At 32.5% G+C, this 15,030-nt stretch overlaps 1 protein-coding gene across 1 annotated transcript; it reads left to right on the forward strand.

Moving 5' to 3' along the window:
* LOC133291064 (uncharacterized) lies at positions 1–10,676 on the forward strand. The gene is made up of 6 exons (XM_061489246.1): positions 1–91; positions 8,421–8,659; positions 8,779–8,973; positions 9,807–9,908; positions 10,150–10,518; positions 10,635–10,676. The coding sequence occupies exons 1-6, from the start codon at positions 1–3 to the stop codon at positions 10,674–10,676; spliced, it is 1,038 nt and encodes a 345-aa protein (XP_061345230.1).
* Positions 10,677–15,030: the final 4,354 nt, after the last annotated feature.

The raw sequence follows: 15,030 nt of genomic DNA on the forward strand, positions 1-15,030 counted from the left end.
ATGGTGGCGGTAATGGCTGTGACGATGGTGGTGATGGTTGGCGGCGGCGACAACGACGACGGTGGTGGAGACGGTAGTGGTTGCGGCAATGGTAGTGGTGGTCGATGACAGTGGTGGTGATGGTAGTGGTGGCATCATGGTGGTGGTAGTGATGGCGAGGAGGGTGGTGGCACTGGCGTGTGAAGGCGATGGTGGCGGTGACGGCAGTGGTTGCGATGATGGTGGTGGTGACGGTGGCAGCGATGATAGTTGTGGTGGTGATGACGGTGGCATGGTGGTAGTGATGGGTGGAGGTGATGGTAATGGTGGCGGTGACATCATGGTGGTGAGGGGTGGTGACAACGGCGGTAGTTGTGGTGGTGATGACGGTGGCATGGTGGTAGTGATGGGTGGAGGTGGTGGTAATGGTGGCGGCGACATCATGGTGGTGAGGGGTGGTGACGACGGCACTAGTGGTACGATGGCGGCGGCGACGATGGTGGCGACAGTCGTGTCGGGATGATGGTGGTGGTGGTGATGATGGTAAAGGTGGAGAGTAATTGAGAGAGATAAGTGTTTCTCATTTTGTGCACAGGAACAAAAAAACAGAAATTTTTTGATTCTTTTTTTTATTCTCCAGCACAAAAATTAAACTGGTTCATCTTGAAAAAAATAAATAAACCGATTTTACCAAACGAGTTTCCTATCCATTTCTGTTCTCGGGAACAAAAATTAAAAAAGAATTGATTTCGGGAAGGTTGTCATGCACACCCATAGTGTAACCTAGTGTACTTTCGGTAGTACATAGTGTAGTTTGTAAACAAAAAATTTATAAATATAACATTATATATATATATATATATATATATATATATGCTTATCATTTCTCAAGTTGCTTGAGATAACTTTATCTCCGGCTATTAAATCATAACCATATAAAGATGAATCAATGGTGATAAAGAAAGAGGAAATCATAACCATTCAAAGGTGAATCAATAAATATAAGGAAATAAATAAACAAAATGACGTAGTTTTGGGCTAGCCGGAGATAAATATATCTCAAGCAATTTGGAAATATTTCTCTCTCTCTCTCTCTCTATATATATATATATATATATATATATATATATATGGTTTTGTTCGTATTTGGATCCTCTCTTTTTAAGCTAGAAGCTACTTATAAACATAAGATAGGCCAAATAGATTTTGGGAAAAGCTTTTATAATGAATTTTTTTTTATAATAAAAAAAAGCTGAAAGCTAAAAGCTCCTAAGAGGAGTTTTTTTTTAAACTCTTATATACTTTTCTTGAATTGTGTATTTTTTTTAAAATGAAGAATTATAACGATAGAGAAAGATAATTTTCTTAAAATATGTGTTTTTAAGTAATTTTTAAACTACAATTTTTATATAGTTATCAAATAGTTTTTAAGTTGTTTTCAAGCTCTCTTCTTTTAGCTTTAGCAACGTCTAGCTTTAAAAAAAAAAAAAGAACTAAACAGGCTTTTAGTGTGGCCTGTGTGCTTTAACTCATTTAACGAATTAAAAATTCTACATCTTACTTACAGTGTAGGGTTTGAAACCAAATAATAATAATAAAAAAAAACTTATTCAATACAAGTAGACACTAAAAGCAAAAATTAAACCTACTACCAACAAAGCCCAGCACAGTTAGTAGATAGTTGGGTTTCTTAAACATGCTGATAGGGGTTCGATTCCTGGCCGTGTGTATGGAGAAGTCTTTATTGGGAGAGATTTGATCTCCCGCCTCAAAAGGATCAGTCTTCAGCTGTCGGCTGGAGGATACCTTGAGAAACCAAAAATTAGACCTAGTGTACAAACAGATCTTAAAAAATAAATGAAGAATATTCGTCGATCTTTATTGAGATTAATCTTAACCATTAGCATTGACTAATATTACATATTTTGTTATCAATAATTTAAATGCATATCGTGAATCAAAATTCACGAAAAAGCTAGCCTAATACCCTTCCCAATTTCTGTTTGTAAATTGATATCTTAATTTGCATCTATCTTCAAAGTAATTTATCCTTTAATATTAAGTTCTTACTATATTAATCCTTTAAAGAATTTTCTTATCCAATTAGCCATTCAAAAAACTAGGTATTTTCACATAATCCATCAAAAAATTTAGTCACTATTAAAAATATAAACTGTCACAAAATTTGTTTCTTATCACCAATTTAGTCTTTCATAAAGATGAATATGGTAATATTTTAATCTTTGAGGAACTAATTTGTTGACAATTTATATGTACTAATAAGATAAAACACTAATATTTTAAAACATTAATTTGACTATAAAATATTTTAAAAGACTAATTTAGTTACACAATAAATTTTAAAGGATGAAGTAGAAAATTTATTCTTTTATTATTTAATTTATTACATCATTGTCAATTTGCATGGCAAAAGTAATAAGCTCTAGTTTGAAAATAATATATTAGAAGATTCAATGGAAGACACTATATTTACCAAACTAGTTCTTAGAGGTGTCTATGTATTTTTATGAGCCATTCAACATATAAGCAATTCAATTTTGAAAGAGAAATTTGCGTACATATGTAACAAAAATAATTTTATTTGACCATGGACGAGAATCAAGACATCCTTCTCAATCAAAAGGTTCTTAATTATTGCATCAATTTTGAGGTACTGTTGTATCCAAAAATAAAAAATTTGAGGTAGTGTTACATTCAATCCACAGATTTCCCCTCCTTTCCCGTCCCCACCATTCATGAACCAAATACCCTTCGCTGCCACACATTTTGTTACAATTCATCCTCTTCTATTCTCTCCAAACATTTGAGGTCAGTATATAATAAAATAACTTAAAAAACCTAATCCTCTTATTATCCCACCTAAAAATCCCTCCCCAGAGGTCTATATATATAGGATTAATTTACATCAGTATAAGAATAATAAGTGTTACACTAAGTCTTAACCGTTAATTTTAGTGCATCTAACGGTTGAGATTATTGGGAATTAATAAATAATTAGTGAGTGAGACCCAATAAATTTCAACCGTTAGATGTACGAGAATCAACGGTTAAGATTTGGTGTAAGATTTATTGTTCTTACACCGGTGTAAGAAGATCTTGCTCTATATATATATATATATATATATATATATATATATATAGAGTAAATACCCTTTTCGATGCTTAGCAAATTTCATGATGCCCGTTTTAGTCCCTAGCAAATAAAAAGGCTATTCGTGGTCCCTAAGAAATTCAAAGTGAACCCATTTTAGTCATTTTGAGGGACTAATGTGGGTCTTTTTTGAATTTGTGAGGGACCACGATTTCAACTAAATGGGTCCATTTTTAATTTCTTAAAGACCACGAATAGCCTTTTTATTTGTTAGGGACTAAAGTGGGCATCGTGAAATTTGCTGAGGACCAAAAAATGTATTTATACACACACACACACATATATATATATATCTTCATATTTTTGTAGTCAATATAGATAAATTATCTACATTGAGCACAAAATAATATCATTTTGGGACAAACATTAAGCTATTTTTGTAATTATAATTTATTTCAGGGTTAAATAGTCTTTCTCGTTATAATTTTTTAATCTTTCAACTTAAAAGAACGTTATTTTGAGAGTGAATGTAGATAACTTATTTACATTCACTGTAGAAACATTAAAGTCTATACATATATGAAAAAAGTATTTCCACAGCCACTTTAGATAACATTATCTACATCTATCCCTTTTTTAATTAAGTCTGACCAGTAAGACATAGCTATAACAATAAAACTGTTCTTTTTTTATCCCCTCAGACATTGTTGGCTGACGTGGCAGAGAGAGAAAATGCAATTTTTATGTCTTAGTGGTCAGACTTAGTTAAAAAGGGATAACTGTAGACAACCTTATCTAAAGTGGCTGTAAAAATGTTTAACCATATATATATATATATATATATATATATATATATATATATATATATATATAAGGGTAAGATATTTTAACAACCAATTAGTGTTACTACCAATCAATTTCACCGTTAGATCGATTATGTTAATCCAACAGTTATATTTATTTCCACCTTTGTATGGTCATGATTTCCTATATTTAATGTGAAAGCATTAAATATAGGAAATCATGACCATACAAAGGTGAAAATAAATATAAAGTATTAAATATGGGGAATCATAACCATACAAAGATGAAAATAAATATAACCGTTGGATCCATATAATCGATCTAACGGTGAAATTGATTGGTAGTAACACTGATTGGTTGTTACAATATCCTTCCCCATATATATATATATATATATATATATATATATATATATATATATAGGTTTACATATATGACCATACAAAGGTGAAAATATTAAATATGGGGAATCATAACCATGATGAAAATAAATATAACCGTTGGATCCATATAATCGATACTTGCCATCCCCATATATATATATATATATATATATATATATATGAGGTTTACATTTCTGCAACTATTGTACGTGCAGCAATCAAATACTTGCCATATATATACTTCAAAGTATTAAATGCGGGGAATCACAACCATACAAAGAATGAAAGCATTAAATGTGGGGAATCATAACCATACACTTTTTGTATGGTTATGATTTCCGACATTAAATGTTTTAACCTATATATATAGAAAATTTGTTACTGCTGCACGTAAAGCGACTGTAGAAAAATATTGAGAATGATTTGTCATTTGACTGGATCTAAGGTTTGGTCAGGTCAAAAAATTATAAGTATGTACTACGGGTAGTACATAGTTATAATATTAAAGTTGTATTTTTTTCTTCCTATTCAGAAATTTAACTATGCACTACGGGTGTACATAGTTATAATATTAAAGTTATTTTTTTCTCTCTCCTACGTCATCCAATATTTGGTGTCCAGTCCCTGGATATAAGGTTTTATCTAGTCACCGTATTATAACTATATACTCTGGGAATACATAGTTATAATGTTAAAGTTGTACTTTTTTCGCTCTCTTCATAAACTTGTCTGCTGACGTAGAAAGTGAAAAAAATAAAAATTTAATATTATATCAAAGTATTCTCCGAAATTTAAAGTCATAATGCAATGACTGAACAAAACCTTATATTCAATGATTGAACACCAGATGGACCCATAAATATCACTACAAAAAAATAAGCAATTTTTGGGGGTCATTTAGTGGAGTTCAATTTTGACCTCCAGTAAATGATGTAAATTTTAGCATCTTTTTTGAACGCCACAATGTTAAAATAATTTTAGCGTCTTATATCCTTTCGGTGGCAGTTACAAATGTCAAAAATTTTGTAATTTTTATTTTTATTTTCTAGCGTTCTTGGACCTGCACAAATATAAAACTTTTTTTAGGATTTTATTCAAAAATATCCTAAATTACTTTAAATGATTTTACTTCTTCAAAAAAAATAAGCTAAGGCTTTTGGGGACTCAACTTTTTCGAAGGCGAGCTAAATAGCAAACCCTATCAGCTACTTTACACTGTGGTTGAAGGTTCTGATGATTGTATCTTCTATTTTCTGTACTTTCTCAGAGGTATGTTCTTTTTTCCTCTTCTCTCTTCTATCCTTCTTGCGCCACAATCTTCGGTGGCTTCTCTTCCATTGGTGTTGTCATTTCCACCTTGGTCTTCTGCTCATTGGTAAAGTTTTCAGCAACCTGAACACACACACACACACATATATATATATATATATATATACTTTACATAGATTGTTGTAAAGTTTTGTTCCACATTGGTAAAGTTTCTCCGATTTGATACATGCATGAAAGAGAGAAGAGGATTGTATTTTGGATATGCTTCTTTTCATTGTTGTTCAAGATTTGTGTTAGCCTACACTATCGTATTCTGTAATCACTAGTTAGTTATGGTTACTTGGTTTAATTGCTATTTTTTTTTTGTAAATTAATTGCTATTTTTTTAGTTAATTTATTTTCTAATTTATAGCATAATGATAGAGTCGGTGCCATATTTGGATGGTTAGAAAATGCTAGAAATGGTATTATTCAAAAAAAAAAGAAAATGCTAGAAATGGAATTCGAGTTTAAACTTTTGCGATTTGAACTGGAAATCTCTTGAGAACTTGGCCAATGGACGAACTTTTGTGTTCTAGATCTTCAACTTTGTGTTTGTCTCGTTTATTTATTTTTATTTTGTTAATTATTTTGGCGATTTTATTGTGATGTTTGTTACTGGAGAAATTGTAGTATAAGATACCTTTGGAGTTTGATAAACTGCCGTTGAAATCATTTCTTGCTAGCATTGTTGTCGTTGCCAATGCTTATTTAGTGGCTCTGCTTTTAATAAATGGTGTTTTGGATTATGATGAGTTTGAATTTGATGTGTTCGGGTTGCAAATAGCTTGTAACAGCTTCATTTTGCGTGATTTTGCTTTGCTTGTTATGTGCTTGGTAATGGTAGAGAAGCTGCACATTGTGTTCCTTGTTATGTGCTTTGCTTTCTCTCTGAAAGTTGAAGTGAGTGAGGGTTGAGAGAGAATGGGAAATATGATTTTGAGGAACAAGATTTGTGTGTGTTGTGTTTTTTTTTTTTTTAGTGAGAGAGATAAAGTGTGAAAAGGTTCAATGAGATGGAAAAGGAAAAAAAGTGGAGAAAGGGAGATAGTAAAATTCAGGTAATGGTGGATCCAGCTAAGGTTCTGTCTTTTTATTGTGCTTTGTATTTATTTTGACTTTCCACCCTTAATATTATTGCTTTATGTGATCTCAATCAGTCATTGTCCTTTTTTTCTCTAGCTTGTTATTATGTGATATTTTTAACTTTTTAACTAGTTTTTAGAGGAAAGTTTTGTGTTGTTGATCTTTAAAATATTTGACAGATATAGTTCTTTTGAAAAAAATTGTTACTGAAATTCCTCAAATAATCACAAACTACCGAGAGAGAAAAATCTACTGATGGTCTCTCTGTTGCTTTCTTGTTGACATGGATAATCGGGTGAATTGAGTTTTTTTTTTTTTGAAACTTTCTAAGGGCTGTTTTCTTTCTTTCTTTTTCTTTTTCTATTCTTTTTATCAAAGCTTTTTTAGGTTTCAGTCTGAGTAAGTGGACTGCTATGAATTCAATCTGAGATTGTTCAAACCTTTTTTTTTCAATGTTGATGTTCTTATTGATTGGGAAAAGAAAAATATTATACATTAGTGCCACCAATAACCCATAGTTTTTCGGCTTCTCTAGAGTAGTGACAATTAATAAAATAATCAACTTGTCAAAAGAAAGAAATATCAATTTGTGGGCTAAGGATCCGCGTGACAGTAATATAACATCTGATTTTGTTATATCTGCATTAACCTATCTTCCTCATTACATGGCTTCTCTTTTCTTTTTTCTTTTTCTTTCTGATTTTGTTATATCTGCATTAAGGTCTTGCCATGTCCAATATTTTGATACTATTTTGTTTTGCAGAGATCTATTCAACCTCTTTGGATGCTTACTGGAACCTGCTACTGTGAGTCTTAAATATTCTATGTAGCCTTTCTTTTAGATTCTGTAAAGTTTGCTTCAACTTTTTCTTGTTATTTACATTCCCATCACAGTACTATTGAACAAAATCCAAAGATCAAAGCAAGTTTAGGAGACTAGGAGAGGACATTAGCTATATAACTCAATTCATACTTGAAACAACAAATTTTTTATAACCAAACTATATGTTCTAGAAAAAATTAAGTTTATTAAAGGTTTCTTAGATGATGCCTTTTTTTTTTAGCCTTAGATTTTGAAGTGAAGAAATTACTTGAAAAAGCCTAAAAATTCTGGCTTCACCTTGACACCCCTTAAAATTCTATAGCTTTTATAGCTTTCTTTGTTTCTATTTTTTATTTTCTAACTTATAAGGAACCAACCCAACTCAAATAATAACCCTGCCCTTCGTCTTTTTTAATTTAATAAAATGAAAAATATTTTTTCATAACTTAATCTTTAACTAACTACAGTACCCGCCTTATTGGTCAGTTGCTTGAGTTATCAGTATATTAGCTTTTCAGGTTTTTCCTTTCAGTCATCACTTTGGTCATTTAAAAAAAAAATGTTAGCTATTTAGTTTTTAAATAATAATAATAATGTAAAGTATTATCGTTCTGGTCTTTTATTTTTTTTACATTAATTTAGTTCTTCGATTATGTAAATTATCATCAAATTAATTCATAAATTTGTAACTTTTTTTTTTAATTTTCATTTTTGGATTTAAATGGATAAATCGAAAGCCGTAAATGAAGAAGTTGGTAGTATTTACTAGTATCATACCTGACCTGTTGTGTAGTTTCTAAAAATATCCTAGACATTATTATGCTGATAGTTTAATGGCCAGTCTGGTTGAAGTTCAATAATTTTTGCTTAGGAAATTTTTGATTATTATATTATCATATGAGCTAACTTATATGTCTTTTAATAGATGAAGAAGGAAATGAAAAGAGAATTCAATTGACAGTATCAGGTGTGTTTGAGATGAGTGATGGTCAACGTATAATAGTGCAATTTGATAGACAAATGCAAGCTTATGGAGAAGCAGTAGTACTGCTTTCTGGAGCATGTGGGCGTATTGTGAATGATTGCAAAAATGTTCCTATTAGCTATGAAAGATGGGATAAAGTACATAAATCATACAAGACAACTTGCTTTAACACTCTGAAGGTATATGCATGCACCAAATTTTTAATTTCATCATTTTAACTTTTGGATTTTTGGGTTAGGCACTTCTACTCGAGTATGGACTGATTATTATTTTTGTGAAGAATCTATTTCTTTTTCAGACTTCAGAAGAAATTGCTAAGCGTTATTGTCTACTTACCATGGCGAGAAGGTATAGAAATGGCAAGTCAAAATTATGGCATTCAACTTATGACTCAAAATTTTCCAGAGACCAATTAATTGATGATGTCCCTACTAGTGTTCCTCAAGACCAATGGTCGTCATTTGTTGACTATCATTTGACACCAAGTTATAAGGTAAATTTATTAAATATTGGTTGCTTGTAATTTAATTTATTAAAGGTAAATGCATTTGTCTTTATGTTCTTAAAAAAAAGGTTTCGATTGTTCTTCCTAAAAATAGTTATTCTGTGATAAAAATGTACTTATTCAAATTTTCTCAAAAGAATTTTTTTTAATAGTAAAATCAGAAATTTATTGTTCTTAAAAAAAAGGTAAATAGTTCTTCCTAAATTTTTTGTTTACTTTTGCACAAACTCCAGTAAGATTCTTATTTAGAATTTGTGTCCTAAATATTGTGGAATAGTTGCATGCTCTAGCAAAGACTTTGTAAGTTTCATCTGCTATGAGTCTGTGGGACCAAAGGAACTCAGCTTTGGAGTTGAAATCAGTATTGAATTCCAGAAGTGGATTCTCCATCTGCAATTATCAACACACGAACCAGTTATACTTTTCGAATAAACTAAATGGTTTCTTATATTTTAATTATTCAAAATTGCCCTTCTGTACTCACAGTTATCCCCTTGAGATTGAACTTGGTCTTTGTTTCAACAATAAGTTGTGAAACATAGTGGCCTGCAAAAAAGATAAAAATTTCACTCTATTGTTCTCTTCATTTATGAAACCAAATATGTTGTAATTTATTATTATTTTTTTTGTTAATTCCTTGTTCATTTCGTAGGAGTTATGTCAAAAGAATGCTGAAATCAGAAAAAAACAAACAATTCCACATACTGGGGGGTCCAAACTTTTGTCTCGGAGACGACATGAGATGGTAAATTAATTGTGTTCTCCCTTATTAGGTCTTATACATTTTACATTTAGACTTATGTGAGTCATATATATTCTAGGAAGAAGAAATTGGACGACCTGTAAGCCGAGGGGAACTATATATTGCTACTCATAAGAGAAAAGACGGATCATATGCCAATGAGGAAACAAAGGCTATAATGGTGAGTTACATTAATGTCTGTATCACTATTTTGGATCTGCATCATCATTGTTAAGTAGTATTGCTAGTGAGTCTATCTATATATATTTGTGGTGTGGTGCATAAAATTTGCAATAATAACTATTACTTGTTTTCATATAATAAGGCACTATTATAGACAGTAGCATTTCCAAAATAGTGTCTCAGGTGTCTCCAAAATAGTTCATTTTTATGTTAGACTCACAAATATTGAACATGTACAGGAGCAGATTCATGAAGAATTAAGTCAGAGCACTAATTCTATTGAAATTTCAACAAATGATGCGGTTGCAAAAGTTTTAGGACCAGAGCACTCTGGTCGCGTACGTGGTTTAGGCCTAGGTGGCCTTCCTAGTATTGCCTTTGGACTCACCACTGGACGATTTAATCCTATTGGCTCCACTTTCTCAAGCATGAATTCAGCTGAAAGTTCTAAATTGAAAGAAGAAGTTATTACCTTGAAGACCAAGTTAACAGCTTTAGAGGAAACTGTCAAGACATTACAGACTATAATGCTTGCTTATATACAAATGAAAGAAGGAAGAATTCCTCTAGAGTTGGATGCATTGTTGGGCATGGCTTCTACTCCAATGGTAATGATTTATATGGTTATTAATTAATATTGAACTCTATATAATACAAGTTCTTGAGTTAAGTGCTTTATTCGCTGTAGCATTCTAAAAGAGTACAGTAAATTGTTCTTTGACAGAATGAAGGAAGTGAAGCTGGCCCAACACCACGCATGAGTTGACACTATATATTGTGGATTGTGGAGCTTTAAGATAGATGTATTGTGTATTTTGGTTTAGGATAATTGTAACTTTCCTACTATTGTTTACATGGTAATGACCTTTATGCGTTCTAGTTTTTTTGAGATGACAAACGTTATGTCTGTTCGAATGTGTACAATTACAAAATACCTGTTTACTATATGGCAATTGTGACCAACAAATATTCAATTGTCCTAGCTTTCTTAACTAACTAATTAGTTTTCTAGTTTTTTTAAACTCTCTGTCACGTTTGTTGACATACGTGTTTCATTTACATGTATCTATGCATGCATTAGAGACATATGGAATCATCTTTTAGATGGTTATAAACACGAGGGGGCAAAGTTTAAATTATTAACCAGATTCAATGCATGCCAACAACTATAAAATTATGGGGGAACTACAACCGAAATAGCACACAGATAGTGTTTTTTTTTGGGGGGAGGGGGGGTTCAAAAAATGCCAAAAAATGAAACTTGTGGGGATTAGAAAACGTCAGAAAATGAAGCATATTGTAGAGGTTTATAAATGCCAGAACATGCAACATTTTGTAGAGGTTTATAAATGTCAGAACATGCAACATATTTTGGGGGTCAATAACCCCCACAAATTTCTTCAACAAATACTGGAGGTCATGCCAGCGGCTACATAAAAAATGCTACAACATATGTTGTGGCGAACGTCATACCAGCGTGTTGGTTGAATGCTACAAATGTAGTATGTGGAGGTTTAAGGCCCCCACTATTTGTACATATGACCCCCACTATATGCATATTTTTTTGTAGTGTATATACCTACGACTATTTTATGTTAATATACAAGGAAGCACAGACACTTGTAAAAACAGGGAGAGTCGTGTCCGACACGCTCCGACACGACGACACGCTTCGACACGGTGTCGGACACGCGGTCAACTTTTTTCGACATGTTGACCATTCCGACACGCGAATTTGACCGTGTCCGACACGGTCAAATGATATTTTCGTAAATTTTTTTAAAATTTTTTTTTTAAAAAATTATTTTTTTTAAAATATTAAAATATATTAATAAAGCTTCCACCTGATCATATCAATTTTATTTTTTTGTTTTTTTCCCCTTAAGTAGATAAGAGATCAACTCAGCATCATTGTTGTCAATTCCTATCACGCTCTTGTTGTATCTCCTTGTCTATGATCTCTCTCTAATATGATTTGATCTCTCTATCTGATATTATATCTCTCTCTCATCCCAGTTCTTTTTTTTTATTATTAAAGCTTCCATCTTTATAACGTGTTGATGAGTATTATTAATTTAGTTTCATTTTTTTGTTAAATTATTAAATTTTAAATAAAATATACACTATATAAATTAAAAATATTATTTAATATTAAAACGTGTCCCAACGTGTCGAAATGCATAATTTTTTAGGATTGACGTGTCGGAGTGTCGTGTCGTGTCACGTGTCGCGTGTCGTAGCGGTGCTACATAGTTAATATAATACTCTCGATTTTAATCGTTGTGATGTCGAAAGTGGAAAGAAAAAACAATTAAACAAAAAATTGGGATTTAATAAAAGAGAAACTTTTCGTTCTCAATTATAATTATTAAATAACAAAATATTTAACTTGTACAACAAGGATCTTAAATACCCTTTTGTAAACCAATAATAAATCAATTTAAAATCTAAATCCAAAAATAAATATAATGATAACTACTCTTTAAAAATAAATGAATGGGTTTAGTGTTGTCATTTTAAAGGACATAAAGTTATATTATTTTAAGTGAGAAAAAACACAAGCAATGTAAATCATAGGAAAGAAAATGAGTATTTTTTTTAAATTTAAATTTTATATAAAAAAATACTACATTGTGTCTTTCTATCACTTAAAATGAACAACTCTATGTACTTTAAACGATAAATATTTTTCCCTAAATAAATACAATTAAATAATTTAAAACACATTCCAAATCTTAGATCTCAAATCACGTCAAATTTGTTGCTTTTCCTTTTTTGTTAGACAAATCGCAATCATATTTGCCACTTCATTTGGACTTTGATTTGGTTATAATTTTTTATATTTCAAATTGTTGTTTCTTTTGCATGTTAGAAAAATATTGCTTGGACCATTTGTAATGGGCCATCTCTAAGTGTATCACGTTTATATTTTTATCTAATGACTCTTATATATCAAATGCAGCTATATTAATGGATTAAATTTGGTGTAAGAATTTTTATTTTTACACTAGTATAAGTTGTTGATCAAAAGTAGACCGACCAATTGACTGGTCAAACCAATTTAATTAGGATCTGGAGCATATGTTAGTCTACTAGCCAATTTACTAGTTAGCAATGAATCGATAAAAATTTTGTGAAATAGCTCTATGGTGGTTAATATTTACTGATTTTATGTAGATGAACAGATGGTTAATGTTTAGTTCGTGATAGTGGACTAATTGGTGGTTGCTCTTTCGTGTGTTGCGATAGAAGAAGAGGTGGAGATTAGGTTCAAACGCATGTCAGGCACATGCCTTACATCTTTCAACACAAGTCGGCACCCGACATCCGTGTTCAGGGTTACATCACCGACACCAATAATCTTGTTGGTCACCTGACTTCCTATCTTCGCGACTCCAAAATCACCACCTCGGTAAGAGGAGAAAAAATATTTGCATGGAGTGACATGAAAAGAGGCACCGGAGTCAACAATTCAAGTGCAGTCATCATATGCAACATTCAAATAATTGTCTTCACGGAGGAGAAATATCTTAGCATTCGAGTTGGTAGCTGCCGCAATGGTGCTCCTAACTTATTTCTTCTTTGGAATGATCTGATCCGACTTCACAGTGTCATTCTTCTCATCTTTTTGCACAGTCCCGCAATCCAGCTTCTTATGACTGGGCTTCACACAATAGAAGCACTTCAACTCATATTTTGGCCTAGACCGGCCTCTGGACTTGTCACGATCTTGACTCTTGCTACAACCCTGGGCGTCGGACCTTCCTCTATTCTCGGTCACGTTTGCCTCAGATATGCTGATTACACCTCGTTCCATTATCCTGGATTTTTTATTCAGGAGGCTGTCTTTCACGACATCCATCTTCAATTTTCCATCAGGAGACGAGTTGCTTAATGTCACCACCAGAGTATCTCAACTTTCTAGGAGCGAGCTCAACAACAGCAAAGCATGCATCTCATCATATTATCATCTCGGCTTTAGACAGCTGATTCATAATACCTTTGTAGGTGTTGAGGTGTTCAATCATGCTCATGTCGTCCTTGTATTCGAGTTTCACAAGTCGGCAAACTAGGTGTGTTTTTTCTTGGGAGTCCTCTTCTGAATCATGGACTCCAGCTTCATCTACAACTCGTACATGTTCATGAACTCGGACAGGTGCTCAAAGAGACTTTTGTCAATATATTTCTTGATCGTGGCTACCTCCTTCCGACTCAAGATTTCCCACTCCTTATCAATTTTTCCTTCAAACTTCTCTTTAAGGATGATGGGCTCATATAGATCTTTGCAGTACATATGGTCTTTCATCATTGGTCTCTAGTAATGAAGTTGTCCGCGGTCAGCTTGAACATATCTCCTTCATGTGAGATTTCACTGGTCTCCATCTCATCTCCCTTAGAACCCGTCGAACTCGGGCTCTGATACCACTGTTGGGAACTTGGTTCCCTCGACTCGGCTAAGAAGCCTTTGCGGAAGTCAAACATCGAGCTAGTAGCTCGGCTCTTCAATCAGAGGTTGGCCTGCATCAACAGGTCGACCAGCGCAGCAAAAAAATGAAAAACAAAGAGGAGAGAGAGAACACAAGTAAATTTTAATGTGAAAAAACCTTCTCCAATGTGGAGAAGTAAAAACCCACAGGACACTAGACCAGAATCAAACTTCCACTATGGAAATAATGGGTTACAAAGATCAAGTATCACCAACAATGATGGTACACTCAAACCTCACCTACAATGGTGATTTTCTCTCTAACTCCCTAAGGAGATATAACACTCAAGCTTTTCCCTAGAGGTGCTCTCAAAATCAAAGATTTGAGCTTTTCTCTCAAAACCCCCAAATCTCATAAGTCAACCTTTTTCTTTTCTTTCTCTAACCTACCTCGACCCTCAACTAATGTATTTATAGAGGAAGGAAGATGTTTAGGGCTTTAGGGTCTCCTAAACCCTTATGGGTTTTGGGTTTAGCATTAAGGATGAAGCCCAATATATATATATATATATATATATATATATATATATATATATATATATATGAGTTTAGTGAGTGTACAGTAACTGGATGTAAAATTTGGTCCAGTGTACTAAGTTTTCCCACGATAACACAGTTATAGTAAATATTATAA

The sequence above is a fragment of the Gastrolobium bilobum genome, unplaced genomic scaffold (genome assembly GCF_033153095.1).
Source record: "Gastrolobium bilobum isolate Gb01-03AN ecotype WA unplaced genomic scaffold, APGP_CSIRO_Gbil_v1 utg829, whole genome shotgun sequence".
Lineage (NCBI taxonomy): Eukaryota > Viridiplantae > Streptophyta > Magnoliopsida > Fabales > Fabaceae > Gastrolobium > Gastrolobium bilobum.

What these genes read in the sequence shown, in the direction of transcription:
- LOC133291064 (XM_061489246.1), top strand. Translation starts at nt 1, where the DNA reads ATGGTGGCGGTAATGGCTGTGACGATGGTGGTGATGGTTGGCGGCGGC. An exon ending in AGGAAACAAAGGCTATAATG is followed by an intron (nt 9,909 to 10,149) that starts GTGAGTTACATT and finishes GAACATGTACAG; the next exon opens with GAGCAGATTCATGAAGAATT. An exon ending in GCATGGCTTCTACTCCAATG is followed by an intron (nt 10,519 to 10,634) that starts GTAATGATTTAT and finishes GTTCTTTGACAG; the next exon opens with AATGAAGGAAGTGAAGCTGG.